Source organism: Saimiri boliviensis, chromosome 2, assembly GCF_048565385.1.
Source record: "Saimiri boliviensis isolate mSaiBol1 chromosome 2, mSaiBol1.pri, whole genome shotgun sequence".
Taxonomy (NCBI): domain Eukaryota; kingdom Metazoa; phylum Chordata; class Mammalia; order Primates; family Cebidae; genus Saimiri; species Saimiri boliviensis.
In genome coordinates, this window is record NC_133450.1 from 96,787,920 (window position 1) to 96,813,426 (window position 25,507).

General features: G+C 37.6%; 1 protein-coding gene across 2 annotated transcripts in view; it reads left to right on the plus strand.

The window, feature by feature from the left end:
• Positions 1-23,582, plus strand: part of TXNDC16 (thioredoxin domain containing 16) — a 130,532-nt gene extending 106,950 nt beyond the window's left edge. For both annotated transcript variants that reach the window (XM_039469220.2, XM_039469221.2), the window contains exons 21-24: positions 9,274-13,493; positions 14,178-14,241; positions 16,512-16,677; positions 21,625-23,582. In XM_039469220.2, the coding sequence (XP_039325154.1) occupies positions 9,274-9,539 (266 nt within the window). In that variant the 3' untranslated portion in view covers positions 9,540-13,493; positions 14,178-14,241; positions 16,512-16,677; positions 21,625-23,582. The remainder of the gene's footprint in view (positions 1-9,273; positions 13,494-14,177; positions 14,242-16,511; positions 16,678-21,624) is intronic.
• The last annotated feature ends 1,925 nt before the right edge of the window (positions 23,583-25,507 follow it).

The following is a 25,507-nucleotide window of genomic DNA, read 5'->3' on the forward strand; positions in this document are numbered from 1 at the left end:
CTTACAATCAGACAACAATGCGGGGAGAGGCGGAGGGCGGCCCCCGCACAGGCAAAGGCTGAGGGGCCGGGTCGCGGCAGTGCAGTTCTTGCCGGGAGCCGAGCCCAGCGGAGCGCCCGCCGCTGACGGGCGCTGCGTTTGCGCCCTGGCCGGCCTCAACTCCCTGGAGGCGGTGAAACGCAAGATCCAGGCCCTGCAGCAGCAGGCGGACTAGGCGGAAGACCGTGCGCAGGGCCTGCGGTGGGAGCTGAATGGAGAGCGCGAACGGCGCGAGAAAGCTGAAGGTGATGTGGCCGCCTTTAACCGACGCATCCAGCTCATTGAGGAGGAGCTGGACAGGGCTCAGGAACCTCTGGCCACAGCCTTGCAGAAGCTGGAGGAGGCGGAAAAGGCTGCAGCTGAGAGTGAGAGAGGAATGAAGGTGACAGAAAACCGGGCCATGAAGGATGAGAAGATGGAGATTCAGGAGATGCAGCTCAAAGAGGCCAAGCACATTGAGGAAGAGGCTGACCGCAAATACGAGGAGATAGCTCATAAGCTGGTCATCCTGGAGGGTGAGCTGGAGAGGGCAGAGGAGCGTGCGGAGGTGTCTGAACTAAAATGTGATGACCTGGAAGAAGAACTCAAGAATATTACTAACAATCTGAAGTTGCTGGAGGCTGCATCTGAAAAGTATTCTGAAAAAGAAGACAAATATGAAGAGGAAATTAAACTTCTGTCTGACAAAGTCAAAGAGGCTGAGACCCGTGCTGAATTTGCAGAGAGTGGTGGCAAAACTGGAAAAGACCGTTGATGACCTGGAAGAGAAACTTGCCCAGGCCAAAGAAGAGAATGTGGGCTTGCGTTAGACACTGAATCAGACACTAAATGAATTTAACTGTATATAATCAAAACAGAAGAGTCTTGTTTCAACAGAAACTCCGGAGCTCCGTGGGTCTTTCTCGTCCCTTGTAAGAAGTTCCTTTTGTTAGTGCCATCTTCGCTTTGCTGGAAATGTCAAGCAAATTATGACTACATGACCAAATATTTTGTATCGGAGAAGCTTTGAGCACCAGTTAAATCTCATTCCTTTCCTTTTTATTTTTCCACCCCAAATGGCACCAGCATTTTCAGCGCTCTTATTTTTTCCTTAAGTTGCATTTATTCCTAAGGTAGGCAGGGTATTTCCTAGTAGGCATACTTTCGTAAGACGGAGGGCATTTGGTTTCTGGGAGAATAGGCAGCCTTACACTTTGAAGAACACAAACCCCAATATCTAGTGGATCTATTTAAAATGCTGAAGAACATAACTTTTTGGGTCAACCGTTAGTCGAACTATAGGAGAGACCAGGGACCATCACATAGGTGGGGATTTTCCATCCAGAGCTAATAAAAGGGCGAGGTGGCGGGGGTGTATTGTGGGAAGTCATAACCCATGGATAGATTAACCTAAGAGTCCTGGCCCTTCTCCACACTCCACCATCATCCTCTCAAACAGTCAACATAGAAAGAATGCTTGGGAAATGGTTGTAATTACCTACATATTTTCTGGTTAGTTCCTTGATGTGATGTTCTGCATATTTCCTTCATTCTAAAGTTGTTCTCTGGCCGGGTGTGGTAGTTCTCGCCTGTAATCCGAACACTTTGGGAGGCCAAGGCAGGCAGATCACTTGAGGTCAGGAGTTCAAGACCAATCTGGCCAACCTGGCGAAACCCCGTCACTACTAAAATTACAAAAATTATGATGGCGCCTGCCTGTAGTCTCAGCTACTCCAGGAGGCTGAGGCAGGAGGATTCCTTGAACCCAGAAAGTGGAGGTTGCAGTGAGCCGAGATCACCGCACTGCATTCCAGTCCAGGCAACAGAGTGAGACTCCATCTCAAGAAAAAGAAAATAAAAGTTGTTCTTTGAGGAGCAAATGTCTCATTCCAATAATGACCCATCCACTCAGCAGGAATATGGTGGAGTTCAGTCCAATTCAGGTCAACCATATCCAAAAGACTTCAAGTCGTTAATAAGTTGAGCAGAAGAGTTTTTTTTCTCTCTCTCTCTCAGCAGAAAGGGCCTCTCTGGCAGCAGAGATTAAAAATTGGCTCAACTTCATTTCCGTACTTCAGGGAATAGCAAATTGAAGATTTACTTATTTAGGACTTGAATTTCTTCTTTGGGACCAAGTTAATAAAAGACCAAGAAACTCCTGATTAAACTGGATAATGGAGAATTTTGTAGACAGGGCTGCACACATTGGCTTTGTGTTTACTTCTGTTTTCTCAGTTAACATCTCAGAGCTGGAACATTCCACATTCCCCAGCAGTGTATCAGGGCCAACTAAAATTCACAATTCTGACTAAAAATCACCCTGCTTCTGGCTTATTTGAATCCTCTATCCACCCCGTCCCACCACCCCATCCCACCACCCCACTCCTATTTATTCAGGACCACACTACTCGGGAAATACACTGACAAATTGTGCAATTGAATGAAATCCACACTTTTCTTTAGATTCTTGCAACTGTATCATATGTAATAGTATCACTTTTCTACATTTGGTCAAATAAATTTTTACATAAACTACAAAAAAACCCAACAAGAATGAAGTTTGTAGCATTAACCTTTTTTCACAAAAGGTTTCTCTGTAGTATATGATATTATTTGATAGCATTTTATTCACAGTAGAACCTCTTTCAAAATTGAAGTAAATTCTTTGAAATCCTGCTGCCGCTTTATCGACTAAGTTTATGGAATGTTCTAAATCCATGGCTGTCATTTCAACAATGTTCATAGCATTTTCACCAGTAGTTTCCAACTCAGGAAACCAGTTTCTTTGCTTACTCATGAGAAGCAACTTCTCATCAGTTCAAGTTTCATCATAAGGTTGCAGCAATTCAGTTATACCTTCAGGTACCACTTCTTATTATAGTTCTCTTGCTATTTATACTCCATCTGCAGCTACTTTCTCCACTGAAGTCTTGAGGCCCCCAAAGTATACAAGACTTCCTTTTCCTCTGCATCCTTGTCAGCATTTGTTATTGCCTTTGTTTTTGATAAAAGCCATTTTAACTGGGGTGAGATGATACCTCATTGTAGGTTTGATTTGCTTTACTCTGATGATCAGAGAAATACCTATTTTCAGAAATACCTGTTTTCCATTTGAATGTCTTCTTTTGAGAAGTGTCTTTTCAGATCTTTTGCCCATTTTAAAATCAGATTATTTTTGAGCTCCCTATATTCTCTGGTTATTAATCCCTTGTCAGACAGGTAGTTTGCAAATATTTTCTTCTATTCTGTGGGTTATCTCTTCACATTGTTGATTGTTGATTGTTTCCTTTGCTGTGAAGAAGCTTTGTTTTTAACTTGATGTGATCCCATTTGTCTGTTTTCGCTTTGGTTGCTTGTGCTTGTAGGGTATTAGGAAATCTTTGCCCACTCCAATGTCCTGGAGAATTTCTGTAATGTTTTAGTCTAATAATTTCTTCTGGTAATTTAAGTTTTTACATTTAAGTATTTCATATCTTTTGAGTTAAGAGTGAGTTAAGGGTCCAGTTTCATATGCATGTCAATATCCAGTTTTCCCAGCACCATTTATGGAAGAGACTGCCCTTTCCCTGTTATATGACCATGGTAGCTTTGTCAAAGATCAGTTGACAGCAAATGTCTGGATTTATTTCTGGTCTCCCTGTTCTGTTCCGTTGGTCTTTATGCCAGTATCATGCTGGTTTGATTACTATAGCTTTGAAGTATTTTGTACTCAGGTAATATGATGCCTCCAGTGTTGTTCTTTTAGCTCAAGATTGCTTTGGCTATTCAGGTCTTTCATGCTTTCATATGAGTTTTAGGATTCTTTTTTTCTATTTCTGTGAAAAATGTCACTGGAATTTTGATAGGAATTACATTGAATCTGTGGATCACTTTGAGTAGTATAGGCATTTTAACAGAATTCCAATTCATGAACACGGGATATCTTTCCATTTATTTTTGCTTTCAGTTTTTTTTTCATCAGTGCATTACAATGCTTATTCCTAAGCATTTTATTTTTTGATGCTATTGTAAATGGGTTTGGTTTTTTTTATTTCTTTTTAAGATAGTTTGTTGTTAGTGTATAGAAATGCTAGTTATTTTTGTATGTTTATTTTCTATGCTGCAACTTTACTAAATTTGTTGATTAGTTCTAACAGGTTTTTTTGTGGAGTCTTCAGGGGTTTTATATATATAAGATCATGCTATCTGCAGACAGAAACAATGTAAGGTCTTCTGTTCTGATTTGGACAGAGCCAAAATTTTGAACCATAAGAAAATAGATCTTGGCCCAGAATTTATGATCCTGGCTTATAACATGCCATAATCTCTACTTTTCTGAAAACACAGAAAAATGTGGTGTGGACGTATATATTAATTTATACTTGCGGTGTGGATGTATATATTAATTTATATTTGAGTCTTAACCATTTATACATAGTTACGGCAACAGTAGGCCTGTAGCTATAATTTAAATAAGTAAACATGTAGCAACTTAGATTATTATAGTATATTGAGCAAATAGTGTGAAATTTGATGTAATAAAAAGTCTCCTAAGTACTATACAAGGATTTTATTAGATACTAGATGATCTATCTTAAAATAGTATTTTGACACTGTTTCATGACAGAGCCCTGAAATAAGGTGTGTATGTGTATGTATATATGTAAACATGTATGTGTGTATATATGTAAGTATATATACACACAGTCTGGTATACAAACTCCCATTCAGTATTATGTCAGCTGTCATGTATAGTTTGAATCTACCATTATGTATATTTGTATGTATTTCATTAGATACTTGAATTTATTTTAGTGTCAGTCGTTACACCAAATCCATCCTTCCTAAGTGATCTGCTTCAAGTTAAGCAGTTTTAACTAACATATTACACTTAGGTAGCACTTGGATGGTATTTTTCATTGAAATATAATTCATGTACCATAAAATTCACCCAATTCAGTACTTTTTAGTGCATTCTCAAGACCATGCAACTACTACTATTGCTGAATTCCAGAATATTTTCATCACCCCAAAAAGAAATGCCATACCCCTTTAATAGTCACTCCTGATTTTCTCCTATGTCCACTCCCAATTTTCTCCTCTGTCCACCCTTTGGTACTCACTTATCTATTTATGGCTTTATGGATTTGCCTTATCTAGACATTTCATATAAATGGTATCATATAATAAATATATGGCTTTTTATGTCTGTCTTCTTTCACTTATGATAAGGTTTTCAAGGATCAACATGTTACAGCATGAACCAGTAGTTCCTTCCTTTTCATAGTTGAATAATATTCCACTGCATGGATCTGACACATTTTGTTATCCATTCCTTAGTTGATGGACAGTTGGGTTACCTTTACTTATGGCGATTATGAATAATGCTGCTATGAGCATTCGTGTATATGTTCTTGTGGATGTCTTTATGCTAGTACTGCATTGTCTTGATTATTGTAGCTTTGTAGTAGATTTTAAAATTGAGAAATTTGATTTCTCCAACTTTGTTTTTCATTTTCTTATTTTATTTATTTATTTATTTTAGAGACAGGGTCTCACTCTGTCACCAAGGCTGGAGTGCAGGGGTGCAAGCATCACTCACTACAGCCCTGAACTCCTGGGCTCAAGGGATTCTCCTACCTCAGCCTTCCAAGGAGCTAGGACTACATGCATGCATCACCAAGCCTGGCTTCATTTTTTTGTTCTTCTTTTTGTAGAGACAGGATCTCACTGTGTTGTCTGTCTAGTCTCACACTGCTGGCCACCAACAGTCATCCCTCCTCAGCTTCCCAAAGTGTGGGGCTTACAGGCATGAGACATTGCACTTGGCCCTGTTCATTTTCAAGACATTTTGGCTATTCTGGTTTCCTTTAGATAGTATTTTTGTCTTAGTTTTCTAAAGTAACTTATTGGTTTTAATATTTTCCTAGGAAACGGGACAGACTAAATTAAATGCAATATTTTGTTTAAGTGGATCTGGAAGGAGACCTTTCTGTAGGTGTTATCACTCATCTTTGACTACTTCATTCTCACCACATGGTATAGAGCTCTTTCCAGCTGTAGCTCTTTTAAACTCCTCAGAAAGTCTGTGTTCACTTTACTGTCTCCATTGCTGATTTATAGAGTCAAAAGGAGTATAGTTATTTTGGAGCCACAGTGACACAGAGTTCCCAGGGACTCTTAAGTCAAGATTATGTTTAGCTGGGGCTAGAATGTTTCTGAAACAGAATTGCTTAAATTTAAAAAAGTGAGTATGTTCAAAACACAGAAACCTGAGCTCCTGACCTAGCTTCCTTGATTACTAAGTGGCTCTAGGCAAGTCATTCTTGGTGTCCTCCTCTACAACTATAAAATGAGATTAATAGTTCCCCCTCTGAATATATCACATAGCGATTTTAAAAATGTATGCAGAGGTACTTTATAAAGTATAAACTCTAATGTATTTTCATTACCTATGTAAAGATCCTTTCCTACCAGGAACATCCCTGAGGGCTTTGGTTCCTCAGCTTAAACCATTACCCAGAGGAAAGAATCAACGTTATTATACTTTTGAGTTTTCTGAGAGACTGGCATGTATTCTTTTGCAATTTTGTTAATGTCTTTGCCACTCTTTGAGGTTTTCCATCATTTCTGTGCATCACTGCTCTGTTCTTAAATTAATCCTGTAGCCTCTGCAACAGGAAGAAGAAAGCTGAACAGTCTCTGTTTATTGGATTCTGCCTTCTATGCTAGCAGGGCCTGCTCTCGGCATCTCTGGTAGATAGATCTTTGCCAAGGTGCTCTGAGATGGGATTGGGGTGGTGTGGGTTGTAGGGACATTCTGTAAATAGCCTAAATCAGTAACATGGTGCCACTGGTGTCTGCCTCACCTTACTTGTTGCATATCTTAATTTCTGTGAAACTGTGGCCACTGGCGATTCTTATTTGAGATTTACACTTAACTTTGACCCGGTTCCCTGATCCTTGTATGCTTTGGTCTTCTCATCTATAAAATTATAAAGATTAAATGAATAATGCCTGTTTATAGTAAAGATTGAATAAATGTTAATTAGCATTATTTGTTGTCATTACTGATTTGATGAATAGTGTATTTATTACCCTTACGTTATTAGAGTACAGTTTTATTTGCAATTGAAAACATTAAGATCTTTATAGAGTTCCTTTAGCAAGTAATTAGCAGAATTGGAATGTTTCAGGCATTTTGTTGTAGTCTCAGACCACTAGGCTGCAGCTTTGACCTTAAAGAATAAATATTGTTAAATATAATATTTGCTACATGCTATACTTTAAACTGGACTCTTGGTGGTTGTTGAGACAGTGTCTCACTCTGTCATCCAGGTTTGAGTGCCTTGTAGCCTCAACCATGTGGGCTCAAGTGAACCTTCCACTTCAGCCTCCCGAGTAGCTGGAACTACAGGTGCATGCCAGCATGCCCAGCTAATTTATTTTTTGTAGAGAAGGGCTCCCACTGTGTTTTCCAGGCTGGTCTTGAACTCCTGGGCTTAAGCAGTCCTCCCATCTGGGCGTCCCAAAGTGCTGGGATTATAGATGTGAGCCACCATGCCCAGCCTAAACTGGACTCTTACAGATACTTTAGTAAACATTTATTTGCATTTTGCAAACTACAGTCATTCTTCTTATCCGTTCATTATATTCAAGAAAATATGTCATCCGTTTGTCACTTCTGAATCTGCTAACCTGGCAACACCAATTTAAAACATCAGTTCCATGGGTAGCCTAACTTTATTATCTTGCTGATGTACCAATTACCAGGATTTCATATATTGACTATGAATGAGGAAATTATATATCAGTAAGTGAAGTACAGCTGTACTGCATGTGTACATATACAGATTTTTGTTTGAGCTTTAATCTACTCTAGGAAATTGCAATTTATATGGTTTTTATAAGCTGTTAAAGATACTTGATTTATGAGAGATGCTCAAGTTTGTATCTTATGAGAATTTGTTGTTATTTTTTAGCATGTAACAGTGCATAGATTCTTTCATTGGAATTTATTTTTAGAAGGTTTACTTTGTACACTTCCTTATATATTTTTCAAAATAGTATTCTACATGGGCCAGTTAGATTCTAAAACTATTTTGTAAACTATCTAGTAAATGGAAGTTAGCTAATTTATCCCATGTATATGTTATCAGCCTTAATGTTTTCCTGTTTTAATAACAATATTTAAAAATAATGTTAAGATTTATTGCCATGAAGCTCATCTAAGAGAAATTATTTAATCATTGTCCATATATAGTACAATTGATTCCATGGCAATTTTAAATTATTGTCTATTTTTTAATAAAATGAACTTGTTTTCAAAAAGGACGCGGAAAAGATGTTAATCAAAAGCTTCAAGAACAGAAAAATGCTTTAAAATATAAGGAAACACTTGTATAAATATGTAATAAATAATTACATATGTTCAAAAATTTTTTTCTCGAATGATTCATAAGAAATAGTTACATTTTCTTGGCAGTAGAGACTGGAGTAGAGAAGGAAGCAGGAGACTTTTTCATTTAACCTTTTACATATGTGTGCATGATCTTGTTACACATATTGCTATTTTTTAACTGGCATTGAGATTATGGACTTTTTTCCACCCTATTCATATTTACCTTTTTAAAAGGAAATAATAGCTTGTTAATATAATGTAAAAATGAAAATGGCAGCTGGGTGCGGTAGCTCATGCCTGTAACATAGCGCTTTGGGAGGCTGAGGTGGGAGGATCAGTTGAGGTCAGGAGTTTGAGACCAGCCTGGCCAACATGGTGAAACCCCATCTCTACTAAAAATACAAAAAAAAAATTAGCCAGGTGTGGTGGTACATGCCTGTAATCCCAGGTACTGGGGAGGCTGAGGTAGAATTGCCTGAGTGGTGGAGGTTGCAGTGAGCTGAGCTCATGCCATTGCACTCCAGCCTGTGGGACAGAGCAAGACTCCATATCAAAAAAAAAGAGAGAGAGAGAAAAGAAAATGGCTAGTAATGACAAATGTATCAAGTTTCCTTTCTTTCTTTCTTTCTTTTTTTTTTTTTGACCTTTATTCTTTCTTTTTTTTTTAAGGAAAACCTGATCTGAGGAAAAGTTTCTTGTTGACAATGACAGTAAAAAAAAAAAAAAAATACTAGCTTTGCTTAGGTTAGATAAGTAAAACTAATACAGCGTTCACTTCTACAAACATATTTTTCAAAATAAAACATTTTCTAGTATATTGATGTGATGATTGTATAGCGATTAGTCTTTAACCTTTGATTGTTTCTTCCTTCCAGCAATTTTACCTGCTCAGGAATGGAAACCTCCTCTTCCAGCTTACGATTTTCTAAGTATGATGGATGCTGCAACATCTCAACATGACACTAAGAAAGTTCCCAAGTGTAAGAAAGAAACAGATGTGCAGGAGAATGATAAGGAACAATATGAAGATAAATCGACAGTCAGAAAAGAACCAATTGAAACTCTGAGAATAAAGCATTGGAATAGAAGTAATTGGTTTAAAGAAGCAGAAAAATCATTTAAGTGTGATAAAGAGTTATGATGCTTGAAAGTGAACTAAGAGCTTTGGTTTCCAAAGTCTTTTTTTAGCATGATAGACTTAATTTATTTCCTTAAAGAATAATACTAAATCATTCAAGTTTGAAGACTAGTGTCGTCCGATAGAATTATAATAAAAGTCACAGGTTTTATTTAAAAATTTCTAGTAACTACGTTAAACAAAGTAAAAGTAAGCAGAGCATAATTTTGATGGGGTTTTTTTGTTTGTTGTTTTTGAGACAGGGTTTCACCATATTGGTCACACTGGTCTTGAACTCCCAACCTCCGGTGATCCACCTGCCTCAGCCTCCCAGAGTGCTGGGTTTACAGGCGTGAGCCACTGTGCCCGGCCCTTGATGTTATTTTTCACCCAATAGTGTACTCCAAATAGCTAAATTAATATAAAAATAATGAGGTATTTTACATTCTTTTTTATACCAAGTCTTCAAAATGCAATACATATTTTATACTTACTGCATTTCTTACTTCAGAGTAGCCATATTTCAGGAGTTCATCAGCCACATATGGCCTGTGACTACTGTATTGGACAGTTCAGTACCAGACAAAAACTAGCATAATTAACTTAGTTCTAGCCATGATTTGTATTTGGATTAAAACAGAAATATAACTCTAAATACAGTTAACTCCGCAGTGCATTCATGTAGCTGGCAGTTATATTTGTTTTGTTGTAGTCACGATATTAATATCAGTGTTTGTCAACCTGGGGGCAGTTCGGCTCCCCAGGGGATATTTGGCAATCTTGGGAGACATTTTTGATGTCATGACTAGGGCAGTTATTGGCATTTCGTGAATAGAGGCCGGGGATGCTGCTAAATAACCTACATTTGACAGCCCCCAGCAACAAAGACTTATCCTTCCTAAAATGTTAGTAGTGCCAAGGTCCAGCAACCCTGCGTTAAACTAACCTGTGGCAGACAAGGTTTCCAGAATTTCCTGATCCTGCTCAAGTATTTTGTTTGAAAAATTTTGGCTATTAAAGGTATCTGTTAGATGGTCGTATCCTGATTATTACCTGGATACAATTTTATGTTTTCTAATGAATCAATTTTTATAATATTTTCAGAAAGTAATAGTATAACCCTAAAAGAGGACTCAGAATGATACTTACATTTAAAGGAAGTCTTAAAACCTTCTCTTATTTCTACAAGCTATTTGGCTAAATTTCAGATTGAACAAGAAGTCAGCATTCTACCATCGCCTCAGGCAAAGAGAGGCTCCCTCATTTGAAGCATCTCTGAAATCTACCCTTGCAAGCTTCAGACATATCAGTTGGTCTCCCTGAGCCATATGGCCTCATCTATGTGAGAGGGAAAGATTAGCCCAAGAGTTAATTTTCATTCCAAATCACTTAGTTGTTAGACTGATCTGTTTGTAGCAGTTGTTTGTCTCATTTTTCCTCTGTGCACTTTTTGAGACTTTTGTTAAGAATATTCTATTTGGTGCTCCACTGTATTTTTCCTTCTAATATCTACTTGGTATCTTGTTCTTTAAATTTTCTTCACATATGGTTTCCCTGGTACAACTGAGTATTATTACTGGAATTTAAAGAATCATAAACAGCTAAAATTCAACAAGTGCATATCTTTCCTTATAACATAGACCCTTTGCTACTCTCAGCACCCTCTCCTCAGTTTTTTCCCTGTAGCATGTGATGCCTTATTAATTCAACTCATTTTCATTTGCTTTTATTTCTAATATGGGAAATATGGAGTGAACTCTAAATGCAGTTTGTAGTAATAAAACATCATTAACCTAATCATTAGAAAATGCTAATTAAGTACCACCACACAGAAACATGAAATTGACTAGTCATTGTACCTTTGTCAGCAATTTTGACAGAAATGTTTGTAAATAATTTTAAATAAAATATCTGGGTTTCAGGCTACCTTCACAATCCTTCTGTAGTCTCTGTTGTGCCCTCTCTTGGACCACTCTCTCTCTATCAGTTGGGTTTCTTTGCTTACAAGCAACAGAAATTCAACTTTGCTAACTTGAGAAAAATGGGAATATTGGATAATTCATAGAAAAGAAAAACTAGGCTTTGAAAGAACAGCAACTAAGTCTGTTCTATGTAACAGGAACTAACAGGTCAGTGAAGAATCAGTTCTAACTGATTTACTCTCTTTTGTGACTCAGGGAGTCCTGGGAAAGTTGGTTAGGGGACCACTAGACGCTTTAATTGGCAGTTCTAACAGTACTTTCAAATGCAGAAGGGGTAAATCTCATAAAGTCTAAATTTTGTTTACCAGAAAAAGAATGAATGCAGAGGAGGAAAAACAATGAAGAAATAGAAAACCCATGAATCCTCAAGACACTGCTTGCTGTTTTTCTACCATCCTTTGTATCATTTTTGGGTCTTTCTGCTACCTCTTATCCATTTTTGAGAGCTCCGAAAGCCCTCTCTTTACTCTGGGTGGTTATAGCTGTCCTCTGTGTTCTCCTGGTCCTCTAATAGAGTTGGTCCTCAGTGCATATTTACATTCTGCATAACATTTCATCTCTCATGAGTCAGATTATTTTACTGTCTCCTGCCTCACCTGTGCTAGAGTGTAAATATCCTTGGCCCATTGTTTCCAGTCCTTGTGATGAAATATTTCACAAGCTGTTTTTCAGAATTCCTAGAGTTCCTCACTTATGGCTGTGCTTCTTTAAAAACTAATTAAATGTGTAAGGTGAGAACCATAAGAGTTTGCAAACCAGTGTCTATTTCAGTAAAAAAAAATAAATAGATACACCTTGGGATTTTTCCCTTGTGCCTAAGACATAGGAAGCTGCAAGAGAATGTTACTCGTATCCTAACAACAAAAAGTCATAGCTTTTCTTGTATCCATCAGAGAAAGTAGGCAAAAGATCTGAATTTCAAAGGGTGACAACCCCACTTCAAAGAGAAACAGGGTATGTGAACTGTTTTGCCTCCATCAGAGAATAGGAGGCTGCCATTAAAGCAAGTGAGAATAAATTATCAAGAATTTAGAAGAGTCCTAAGTGTTTACAGTCCTTGCAAGTTAATTTGCCACAGATTCCTGAATCAGAGACAAAGGACTTTATCACTCAAACCAGTAGCATTTATCAGAGTGTCAGCATCCCCACAGTGTTACCAGAACAGGGCCAGGTGATACCTGCACACATTGTAGATTGCATAACAGAAGAAACCCTGAGTTTAGGGAGCCCAAATATGTTATAATGCCTGTCCTTTGCTCTTAATAGTAGGCGATACTAACTAGAGAGACGGTATCTCTTATCAGTCTTTCCAGGTTGTTATTTATATAAATATCCTTGAATAGGTAGTTCAGAAGAAAGGCAGGTGGTACCATGCATGCAATCATACAGAAATGTGAGAGACCATGGAGAATTGTCTACTGACAGAAATCACTAAAATGTTAAGGAATTCTTTAAAGGCCAACCATGTGATCAATATCAGTTTAAAATAGGTCCCCTGACATGACAGAGGTTCACATTCACTTTCTACAAGCTTCTGCTGCATGGTAATGAGAAAGACTGGGGCAAGAGACTGGAGAGAAGAGACCTCTCAGTGACACAGGCATGCATGGAATGACAGGCTGACAGGTGTGAAACTCTGCCTGCTTCCTCAGACCTTTCTCTTGTACAAAGCAAAAGCCATAAGCCACTGGAGAAGAGATGACAAACCTTCCTGCCCTAATGGCCTAGGCGGAGATCCACTGCTCTTGAAGGAGATGTAAAAGCAAAAACCTTTTGCCCTTGAGAAAGGCAGAAAATCTTGTGGGCCCAGGATCCTGTGCCAATACCAAGCAGAGATCCACTCTCACTAGAAGTGTGGAAAATCTCTCCTGTTCAAGAATTCCAAAAACTGATAAGCATATAATTCAAATTGTAATAACGCAGTGAAGGAGATGTAAAGGGAAGTGTTAGAGAATAATCATGATCGGAGGACCACCTACTCAAGTGCAATGGCGAGGTAAGTTCTTCCTAATGAGGTGATATTTGAGCTAAGACTTGAAGGATGAGATCGCCACCCTAGATCAGAATAAAGAGCATTCTGGGTAGAGGAACAGCATCTGGAAGACTCAGGAAAGATTTTGGCTTATTTGAAGAATGGAATAGAACCAATATGGCTGGAGTCTAATGGGCAAGGGGGACAGTAAAGAGAGAAGGCTGGTGAGCTAGGAAGAGGTGGGATTATGCAGGGTTTTGGAAGACATGGATGGTAAGGCATTTATTTTAAGTGTACCAAGAAGCAGGGGAGCAATATGATGGGATGCAAAACTTTGGAAGAATATTCTGGTTGCCATAAGGAGTGTCTGTGGAGATGGAGAGATGAGGATGTATTTGAGCTGTATTTTGGAGGTTTGACCTATAGACCTTGCTGATGGATTGCATCTAGGTTTTGAGGGAAAGGGAAGAACTATAAAGGACTCAAGTTTCTGATATTAGTAACTGAAAGAATGTGGTGCTATTTACTAAAATGAGGAATAGGGGAAGCTGGGGTGGTATTGGGGGTGGACAGAATAAAGTTCTATTTTGTCTACATGAGGAGAGAAAAACTCATTTGATTTCAATTTGACAGTTAGATACTTCAGTCTGGAGCTTAGTGGAGAGCTTGTCTTCATTGATTCAACAAACATTGTTTTTTATCTGCCAGGAACTGTTTTTGTCAATGTGAATAAAATAGCCCCTGTCTTCATGGAACTTACATTCTAGTGCAGGTAAGATGGAAAATAAACAAGTAAATACACCATTGATACACAGATGATAAGGGCTATGAAAAGAATAAGAAGGGAGAGAGTGGTATGGGAAATTTTAAAAATAAAGTATGGTTAAGGAAGGCCTCACTGTTGAGGTAAACTTGAGTAAAACCTAAAAAGGAAAAAAGGGAGCAAGGTTTCAGGTTATTTGTGATCAACCCTGTTACTTAATTTAGAATAATAGATAATTTTTAAAAAATTTTATTCAAAGGATTGAGGGGCTGACTTACAAGAGAACAGAAAATTACTGGGCCAAAATCTAAGTAAAAGCAGGAAACAAAAATTAAAGGACGCACTTTTAAGTATTTTTTCCTAAAAGCATTTGTCTGTGTGAGCAAACTTACTCAGCTCTCATCTTTAATTATTTTGCTCGGTTTTACCAAAAACAAACACAAACAAAAGAACAACAGAAAAATTCTTAAATACATTGATAGGCTAGAGAATTTTAATTTCACTTATCATTTAAATCCAAGTACATTTTATAACTTCTTTATATGTAGTTGTCAACATGTAGGGCAATCTGTCTTTAAGTAGGGATGAATGACTCCAGAAATAATCCTGGAGAGTTTTCCCTTGAAGCCAAGCATGAGGTTGTTTAAATAAACTTCTTGTTTAAAATGAAAAACAAAAAATAATAATAAAAACACAGTCAAGTTTCTTTAGTTGCCAGCTGTCTCCGTTGGCCTGGAGATGATGGAGGGATTTTGTTGTGTAGAAAGTTCTAAATCCTCCCAGGGGCCCATGAAACCCTTGTGCCTCAGGTGAGTAACAGTAGTCTCCCCATGCCCACCTCTGTAAGGCACCTGTGGTGAGATTTCTAAGTCCACCCTGGGGCTAGAACCAGTCCAGTCTGGCCCAAAAGGTGTGTGGAGGGGGGGTGTGGGTGGGTGCCTGTCTCATACCCAAACAAATGTCCCTAGACCCAAACTTCACCTTTGCCATGGGGACCAAAGTTAAAAGCCCAACCAGCATGGGAAGTTGGAACTCCATAGAGCCTGTGAGGAAAAGGCGAACTTAAAGAAAAAGACAAAAACTTCTCCATCTCTGCATACTCAAATCCTACAAAAGAAGATGTTTTGATATGGAGAAGCAAAAATACACATTCTTTCCAAGTACACACACAACATTTACAAAAAGGAACATATACTGTGCTATAAAGCAAGTATTGCTAATTGTTAAAGGATTAAAATCATGCAAAGCATGTTCTATGAACACAGTGTAATTAATCTATAAATCAATAACAAAATGATGCCTACAGAGGTAGGGATAAGGAGTTGGGTATGTAAGCCTGAGCTTGAGATAAAAATCTAGGCATCCTATAGTTTATGAATGGAAAAATTTGGAATTAAACCTGAGTCTCCTTCACATCCATTTGGTGGGATAATACCTTGTAAAGCCTTTCCAGTCCATAACATTTCCTTGTGTATTGAAATTTTAAAATATATATAAAATACATAAACTAATATTAAAATGGCCTATGACTAGATCATTGAATAATCAGATAATTCAATCATCTCTCCCCCTTATAGTTAATATTCCTAACACTTTATGGTTGTAGGCTATAATTTCGCATTGTCTTAAACCGTTTTCTTTCACTAAGATTTATTAGTGGGAGGCCAGGTGCGGTGGCTCACACCTGTAATCCCAGCACTTTGGGAGGCCGAGGCGGGTGGATCACGAGGTCAAGAGATCGAGACCATCCTGATCAACATGGTGAAAGCCCGTCTTTACTAAAAATACAAAAAGTAGCTGGGCATGGTGGCGCATGCCTGTAATCCCAGCTACTGAGGAGGCTGAGGCAGGAGAATTGCCTGAACCCAGGAGGTGGAGGTTGCGGTGAGCCCAGATTGCGCCATTGCACTCCAGCCTGGGTAACAAGAGGGAAACTCTGTCTCAAAAAAAACAAAACAAAACAAAACAAAAAAACATTTATTAGTGGAAGCCTATCCAAGATTTAGTTTGGATAACCCAGGGTCAAGTCCTTACATAGGTCTCGAGAGCTATGAAAAAACAGATGCAGAATCTGGAGTCTTATGAAATATTCCAGACCGGCTTCTTGACTTATAGTGGACAAAATTGCACGTCACTATTTTAATCAAATAAAGCGCTCATTTCCTCTGACATTAAATGCAGTCTGGATTTTCTGTTTCTCATGTGGATATTTTATATAATTATGAAGGCTGCTTTTGAAGAATTAATTTTCCTCACATTTAAATTTGTTTCCTTGTTAGAGATACAACCTCATCAGCTACCCAGTTCTTTGTGCCATGAAACTCCTTCCGAATGTCTGGTTTATTGTACTGAGAGTGACTATTACATCTGAATCACTTCTCCAAAGTTACCAGGATAAAACTCTAAGGTCACACCAGACCCAGATGGTCTTGACAAATGTGAACAGTAAGTAAATCTCTATTTAGACATTATAAGAAGGTAGTGTTATTCCTGTTTCTAAAGATACTTAAAGTCTGAGGGAAAAAGCTATTGGAAAACAGTTTTCTTAAAAAGAGGCTTAACAAAAGTAGCATTCAAACAAACTAATGTCTGGTAAGCAGAATTGAGAATACCTGTATACCCAGAAACATCTGGGAGATCTAACCAGCATATCACATTGGTGAGAGAATGGGCTTTGGATTTGGACTGAAGAATCTTTGGGCCTGACTCTCCCAATTTTTAGCTGTGTGATTGTAAAGTTACTTAAAATTTTACATCTTAGTCTCCTCAGTGGTGAAAATATTGCTTACCACATGGTATTGAAGGTTAAATGGGAGTATGCATAGTAAGCATTGGATATATGTCATCTTAAAGATTGGTTTGTTTACTAGAAATTTTGTCCTATTAACAAAATAATATTTTCTCATAATAAAATTCAAACAATATAGAAATAAACAAAGCAATACCTGGCCCACGTCCCTCCAACTCCAACTATGGAGACAAATGGTAACTACTAATAACAATGGCTTCCATTTGACCTTCTAAATATTTCACTTCTTATTTTTAGGGTTCAAAGATACTTAGGTTAGTCAATTGTCCCTTTCAGCCTTTTCAACTAAGATCAAGTAAAGATACCATTAGAATATATTTTTAAATTTTACTTATTTATTTCCATATCTAGTATTAACATTTTTTTCTTTTACTTTGTGGTATTAAATATTTACTTTGTGGTATTAAATATTTCTTTTACTTTGTGGTATTAAATATTTCATCCATATTTGGTGTTTACACTGAAATCAAAAGGGGGAAGTTGGAGAAAAATCTATCCTATTTAATTGTTAATGTAGTCAATAGTTGCTTTTTTGACTGGAGTTTTTGTTCTTCAAATCTGAACTTGCAAATTAACATAATTATACCTAGAGTGTCCTTTGTTTCGTTGAACACAACATCACCTTGGCGTCCTGGAGTGCAGTACTCGTCAGCACCATTCTGTAGTGAGTAACAACCCATCACATTTCCTGCTAAGGGATACCCACAGTCCAATGTGTCTAAATATCATTTGTGGTATCTAGTGTCTGATACATATGACTGCAGGTACGAAAATTGTGTCAGTTCAGAATCCTTTAATTGCATATAACAGATAATATAACAGTAGCTTAACATATAGGGTTTTATTTTACTTAAGTGAAATATTCTACTTTATTTACATAAGAAGTCACCAGATAAAGCAGCCTCATGGTGGTAGCACTGTCCTAGGTTCTGTCTTTTTGCTTCGCTATCCATAATGTAATGGCTTGTTTCCTCTCAACTGCAAGGTACTTGTTGAAGCTCAAGCATCTAACATGTATTTAAGGCAGGAAGAAGGAGATAGGTGGGTGCATGATACCTCCATTTTATAAGAAGAACAAAGGCTTGATCTAAAGTCACCTGGGAGATTTTGGTTGTGTATCACACTTGGGCCAGAGCTGGGCCATATAGCTACTCCCACCTGCAAAAGAGCTGGGAACTAAGTCCTATATTCGGTTTTCCAACCTCTATACAGTACTGGAAAACAGCATTGGAAAATGCTGTAACAAATCCACAGCCTCTGACACAAGAGGGAAAATGGAAGATGAGGGGATGGGCCATGACTATTGTGCCTTGTTCTTGGTGCTGATTTGAAGATATGCACCAGGAATAGCAGTAAGGATGATTTAGAAGCTCTCCATTGAGAAGCTCAATGCCAAAAGGAGGCCAAATGTACAGCTGTTAGTCACCAGCAACTTTGGTTCACATATAGCCACTTGCCCAGGGTGCAAATGTGCCCTGAATCTGGGTTGAAGCAGTTCCAGCATCTGCCATCTCTTCACCCAGGTTTGCTATTGCTCTTCTCTATCAGCTCAGTGCTGGGTCCATTTAACAATTCTAGTACCTTTCTATCCTCAAGGTTTATTTTAGGGAACCCCTTGTCCTTCCCTGCCCCTGAGGATTGTTCAGGGACACTCTGGCCCACTGAGAAGTTGTCCCAAAGCCCAGGGATCCTTGTCTAAATCACCTCATTGTGTCTTGGAATTGTGAATACCAAACGGTATTAGAAAAGGGTGTATGCCCTTTTCTATAAGCAGAGGATCTTGGCTTACATGTGCTTAACATATAAGAACAATTCAAATGACTCTTCAAAGAACAAGGATGATCACCCAAAGTGATTCCCTGTATTGCCTGCTTGCTTACCAGAGAAGCTGAGTTCAGTTGTTCCCACTTAAAAGGAAAAAAATCTGGCTACACAAAAAATTAGAAAATATGCAGTTATTGCAGTATTGGCAAGTGGCATAATTGATTGAGATTTCATGCCACACATCTTTAGATCACATTATTCATTCATTTACATTCATTTTTTCAGCCAATAAGTATCTGTGATGCCTACTAAGTGCCAGCGCCTGAACTAATTACTGTGAACATAAAGTCAGATAAGGAATGGACCATTACCTGACGGACCTTAGCATCTGGTGTGTGGGAGAGACATGAAAATCGCTTTCACCTGTTGTTATAAGGACTAGAGCAAAGGGTGGCCCAGGATTGTGGGAAATCCTGGAGGAGGAGCAGCTAAATTGGGCTGGGGGCTAGAAAATCTTCCAGGGGAGAGGATGCTTAAGCTGAATTTTGGAATATGAGTAGAATTTACAAGAGGAATTTTCAGGGAGAGGAAAGAGCCTGGGCGATGACATGAAGACATCAAACAGCCTGGTGCATGCAGAAACAAGAGCAGTAGTTCCATATGGAGTGAAGAGTGTTTGAAGAAAAGACATCCAGAATGCCAGAGAGGAACAGGAGCCAGATACTGCAAAGTGTTATTGAACTAATGAGCTTGAACTCTGGATTGTATGTTATGAATTAGGGTTACAAGCTTATTCAGTTATTCCATACTTATTCCCAAGAGTAAAAAAGTAGACTTCAAGTGTTTCCATTTTGATAGAAGAGGAAAATTAAATATCTGTGATAGATTAGCATAAACACATGGTCTCCCTAAAATGATCATTATAATCAATTTTGAGTAAGAGTCCTTTTCTACCAGCCCCTCTGCTTGCATTAACATAAGCCCCATCTAGGGGCTTAAAAATTGTAGGTGAATGTTTTATCCTGGAAATTACAATGAATCAGATACTCTCTAGGGCCAAAGTCATTTCCTGAAATAATTTTTCCAGACTATTAGAGTACCATTTATTTCCCTGCAATATAAATTGCACAAAATGGGAACTGAGTTAGTAAACCTCCCTTAGCATCTCAATTATTATGGTTCCAGGAAACAACTTAGGTATGGGAAGGAGACAGACCAATGCCAATATTTGCACATCCATTTCTTTTCTTTAGTTTGGCTTCAAAGTCTTCCAGTGTTTCTCTGATTTCCTAGAAGACTGGGACTTTGAGAAACAAATTCCTACAATAAAGTCTTAATGTAATTCAAGAAGTCAGAAAGAGTGAAATTATGTAGATGTTTGTTATTCTAAAGTGTCATGAAAACATTTTGTCTTTCAGTTTTAGAACTCCTTTATATGTTTTTTGAATTGTGTTCTGGTATACTCAGATTTTATACTCGGAGCATTTCAGAAGATAGTCAGTACTGATAGGTTTACATCACATCCTAAATGTGATGGTTGCTGCAGAAATGATTGAAAGTTTATTTTACTCTAAACTTTACAAAAATATTGATTCATACTACCTTGTATTATATTCAGTTTTCCCATTTTTAAGGCCCTTTCCTATATATTGTTTAGTTTTCACAACATCACTATAAAATAGACTCAATATTTTACAAGCAAGGAGCAAAACCAAGAGATTATGGCACATAGGGATGGGCACCGTGGCTCACACCTATAATCCCAGCACTTTGGGAGGCCAGGGAGGGTGGATCTCTTGAGGTCAGAAGTTCAAGACCAGCCTGGCCAACATGGAGAAACCCTGTCTCTACTAAAAAATACAAAAATTAGCTAGGCATGATAGCACAGGCCTGTAATCCCAGCTACTAAAGAACCTGAGGCAGGAGAATCTCTTGAACTTGGGAGGTGGAGGTTGCAGTTAGCTGAGGTCATGCCACTGCACTCCAGCCTACACAACAGAGCCTGATTCCATCTCAAAACAAAACAAAATAACAACAATAAAAAAAAAAGAATAAAAAGTTACAGCCCATAGATCTCAAACTAGAGTCTTCATTTACATCATCTAGCAGAGCTTTTCATAAAATAGACCCTTGTGTGCTTCACTCTCCTCCCCTCCGTTATCCTCTCCAAGACTCTGCTTTAACAGTTAAAAAGCTGCCCAGATGATGCTGATAGTGAACCTGCTTCAGAACCCCTGGTTAAGGGGATTTTTCTACAGCTGTTAAGGAGTAGACCAGAACTTGAACCAGGGATGTGGACTACAAGTCAAGGCTGTTTCCCATAGACTACAAGTTAGGTAGGAACAGTTGATGGGAGGTGAGAGGTAGGGGTAGAAGGATGGATGTTGAGATATGAATTCATGTTAAATCTTACAGCAATTTTCCATTTAAAGCAAAATTTTTAAAGTGAAGATGGAGTGACAGTCAATGATCAGAAAATTTCAGATTGATAACATTTTATGGGATAATGTTATTAGCATGGATGTTCATGATGTGAGTGTCAGGTTTTTGTTCTAGGCATGAAAAGGAGGAAATGCAGGAGAACAAGACAGAGGAAATGGCAGATTCATCTTTTCTATCTTTTAAGGAGACATAATGAAAAAGAATCCATTGATAAGCTGTAGATTTGAAGACAAATCATTGAAAAAATAATTGCCATGAAACTGTAGTAAATTTCCAGATGTGTGGGGAAGAGACACTCCATGTTTTAGAAGATGAGTTACACTCAAGCCCCAAGAAGGGAGAGCTGAGTGGTAAATATTTCCATTTTTATATTACAGATGATGAAACTAAGGCTCAGAGAAGTAAAGGAGCTTGCCCAAGCTGCTCTGCCAATATGTGGGAGAAACCATGAAACCATAATGGTAATAAATGATAGAATAAAGAAGAACCCATAAGAGAGAGGAAAATAAACTCCAGGGCACTGTGAAAGAAGGCTTGGCAAATGCAACCTACAATCCATTTTGTGATATTGAGGAAATGTAACATTGATTTACTCTGTTTTTGTCACCAAAGGAAGCCACTGAGCCATGCTTATGAGATTTCTTCTTGGACATTTGAAATTGAGCCTTTCCAAATTCTTATTTTTCAGAAGTTGATTAATTTCAGTCCTAGGCAGTATTTTTATAAAACAAATTTAAGGAAGAATACATTTTAGTTAATTTCTTTATGCTGTCATTTGTCTCCTGTTTGAAGATTTGTGTGTGAGGTGATGCTATTTTAAGAGATACTGCAAACACTTTCTGCTTTTAAGCGTGTGTAGCTCTCAGAATCTGAATTACATGGTATAATGCTTTTGAAAAGCGTATGTTTTCAATGTTATAAAGGGACTTTTAAAGTTTATTTTGATATTTTAAATCATCAATAATCTATGCATAGATTTTGTTGTTTTTCTTTGGCCTCTTCTACATTGTTACAACTATATCCCAGTCACTAGGCCATAGTTGTCTAGGTATTTTTGCAAAGGTCTTTATTTTCTTCATTTCTTTTCCAAAAGACTTTCCAAGCTCTAGGATTCAAGGCAGACTTTTCATACCTCTTAAGTCTTACATAAATCTGATTTGGGCTTCAGGGAAAACTCTAGTACCTGAAACTTTTTTTTTCCTCAGTGTTCTGATTTATCCTTGGTCACTTCCCTTAGGCTGTGAAGGGAACTTCTAATTGAGCTCTGCATTTCTGATTTTAAAAATTTTGATCATAATTCATTTTTCCTGAGAAAGCATTTTTTGTATTTTAGGAGTATAAACCCAAGGATTCACAATGGTATTTTTTCTTATAGGAATGCATGAGATGATTTGCCTAACAGTAAATGCCAAACCTATAACTATGTGATTATACTTTCCCAAGTTTCTAGTAATCAGCTCATGCAATTATTATAAACATAAAAGAAATCATGTCTACCACTGAGAATATAAAATTTAAAAATACATATTTGTTCACAGCAGAATCTATAATCAGCAATTTTTTGTTTTCTTTCTCATAATTGTTGACAGACATGCATGGTAAAAAGAATGAAAGTTCAGTATTTGTGGGAAAGAATTTCAGAGTTATTTCTAGTAATTCCCTTGTTCCCTTAATGAGCCAGTATGAGATATTTTTTAATGTGTAGAAGACGTTATTTTGTTAACACTTGCTCTAATCCAGCTTCATAAAGCAGAAGCTTTCTCTCTCCATGGATACTATGAGAAATCTGAGAATTTAGGCACTTTCCATTGCTGTTGGTCCACCCCTCTGAATATGATCTTCAGTTTTTTATCTACTAGAGAAAAATAATGATTTTTATGGCTCCAAACTGTCTTTTTTAAAATAGAGTTTTTTTGATGATTTCTTTCAACTTACCTTTTAAGTTTTCTGAATGAATAATGCTGTGGGTAAATGCCCTTTCATATAGATGTGTGACACGTAGTTGAATAGACAAAACTTCTAGTTGAAGAAATAATTTTGTACTTTTTTTAAAAATTAAGAATGACTTTTTAAGTGAAAATCCACAGATTCTTATTTTATATTTTTGGATATCCAAATCTTGATATCTTTTCAAGAAAGGCATAGTCTTAATAAATAATGTTAAAAAATATATTAACATAAATACTGTGTACATTCATGTAATTTCAGTACTTTGCTGTGTATACCCATATATGTGTATGTGTATGTATATATATTTATATGTGTGCTGTGTGTGTGTGTGTGTGTGTGTTTCTGGTATAAATTGATTTAATAAACTATTTGAAGAAAAAAACTATCCCTGATTACCTAACTCATATTTTATCATATAAAATATAGCACATTGAGTAGTTTATTTTATTCTCTGTGTTTCTGAATTGTTTTAGTTGTCATTAGCACTCTCTGATAGTTACCAAAAAAATAGTTGTAAATATTTCTAACATCAGGAATCTTGTTTCACCTTTGGTTTGATAATTTAAAATTCTTTAATCCTGAATACAAAGAGAAGCCCCAGAACATTTAGGAGGGCTGATGGAGGGGTAATTGGATCCTACAACTACATTCTACCTACACATGCATCTAGTAAGCTAGAGACTGACTGCTGAAACTGCAGGTAGCGGTGGCTGTGTTAGAGGACCTGTGCTTGCTTATGTGGAGCTCCATTCCACAAATACCCTGTATCTAAGGAGGAATTTTTTACTTGGGGTCCATAATACACATAGGTAAAGCGGAGTGTACATGAGCACGTGTGCATTTTTCTGGGGGTTAGACCTATTTTTCTCTTTTTTGAGGGGGGGATTGGAGGGAGACAGAGTCTTGGTCTGTCACCCAGGCTGAAGTGCAAAGACATGATCTTGGCTCACTGGAACCTCCGCCTCCCAGGTTCAAGCGATTCTCCTGCCTCAGCCTCACCAGTAGCTGGGATTACAGTTGTGTGCCACCCAGCTTGGCTAATTTTTTGTATTTTTAGTAGAGATAGGGTTTCACAATGTTGGCCAGTCTGGTCTTGAACTCCTGACCTCAAGTAATCTGCCAGCTTGGCCTCCCAAGCACCTGGCCCTAGACCCATAGCTTTCTTTAGGTTGTTAAAGAGTTCGTGACGGCAAAAAAGGCAAAAAACTATTAAAACTTACAAGATGACTGCATCCAATGAACTATTTATTTCAATTTTTCTAAATATCACTTAATAGCCTGAAACAAAAATTTATCATGATTCTCTTTTCTGCCTCTTAAAATCCAGATGCCAGTCAACAAATTAAAGAAACTTTATTGACATGAATTGTACAGGCATATGACAAAAGCAGAGAAGTACAATTCAGTTTCATTTTATGAGAGTGACGTGTTCCTGAAGACTTGGCAGTATTCAAAACTTGCATATTTCATGTTTAATTGCTCCCGTAAGACTGACAAAGATGTTTACTAGCAAAACTGGCCAAGATATATGCCAATAGCAAAAACACAGTTGGTAATTCACTCATCCCTCCTCCAACTTAAAATCATATTTCTTCAAGATAAAAAAAATTTATTTACATCATTTCTAATTTTGTGCTGAAAGTGAAACTTTATTGGTATTTTAAGTTCAGCCTTTTAAAGTGAATTAAAGTTTTCCACAGAACACTGAGTCAAAATGAAAATTAAACACACACATACACACGCTACTGGGTATATATCCAAAGGAGATGAAATCAGTATGATGAAGAGATATCTGTACTACCATATTTATATTAGCCCCATTCACAATATGCAAGATACAGAATCAATCTAAATGCCCAGCAATGAATAAATGGAGAAAGAAAATATGGTATATATACACAATGGAATACTCTTCAGCCATAAAAATAGAATGAAATCCTGACATTTGTGACATGGATGAACCTGGAGGACATTATGTTAAATGAGATAAGCCTGGCTGGGTGCAGCAGCTCATGCCTGTAATCTCAGCACTTTGGGAAGCTAAGGCGGGTGGATCGGTTGAGGTCAGGAGTTTGTGACCAGCCTGGCCAACATGGTGAAACTCCATGTCTACTAAAAATAACAAAAGTTAGCCAGGTATGGTGGCGTGCACCTATAATTCCAGCTACTTGGGAGGCTGAGGCATGAGAATTGCTTGAAGCTGTGAGGCAGAGGTCACAGTGAGCTGAGATTGTGCCACTGCACTCCAGCCTGGGTGACAGAGCGAGACTCTGTCTCAAAAATAAATAAATAAATAAATAAGCCAGGCCC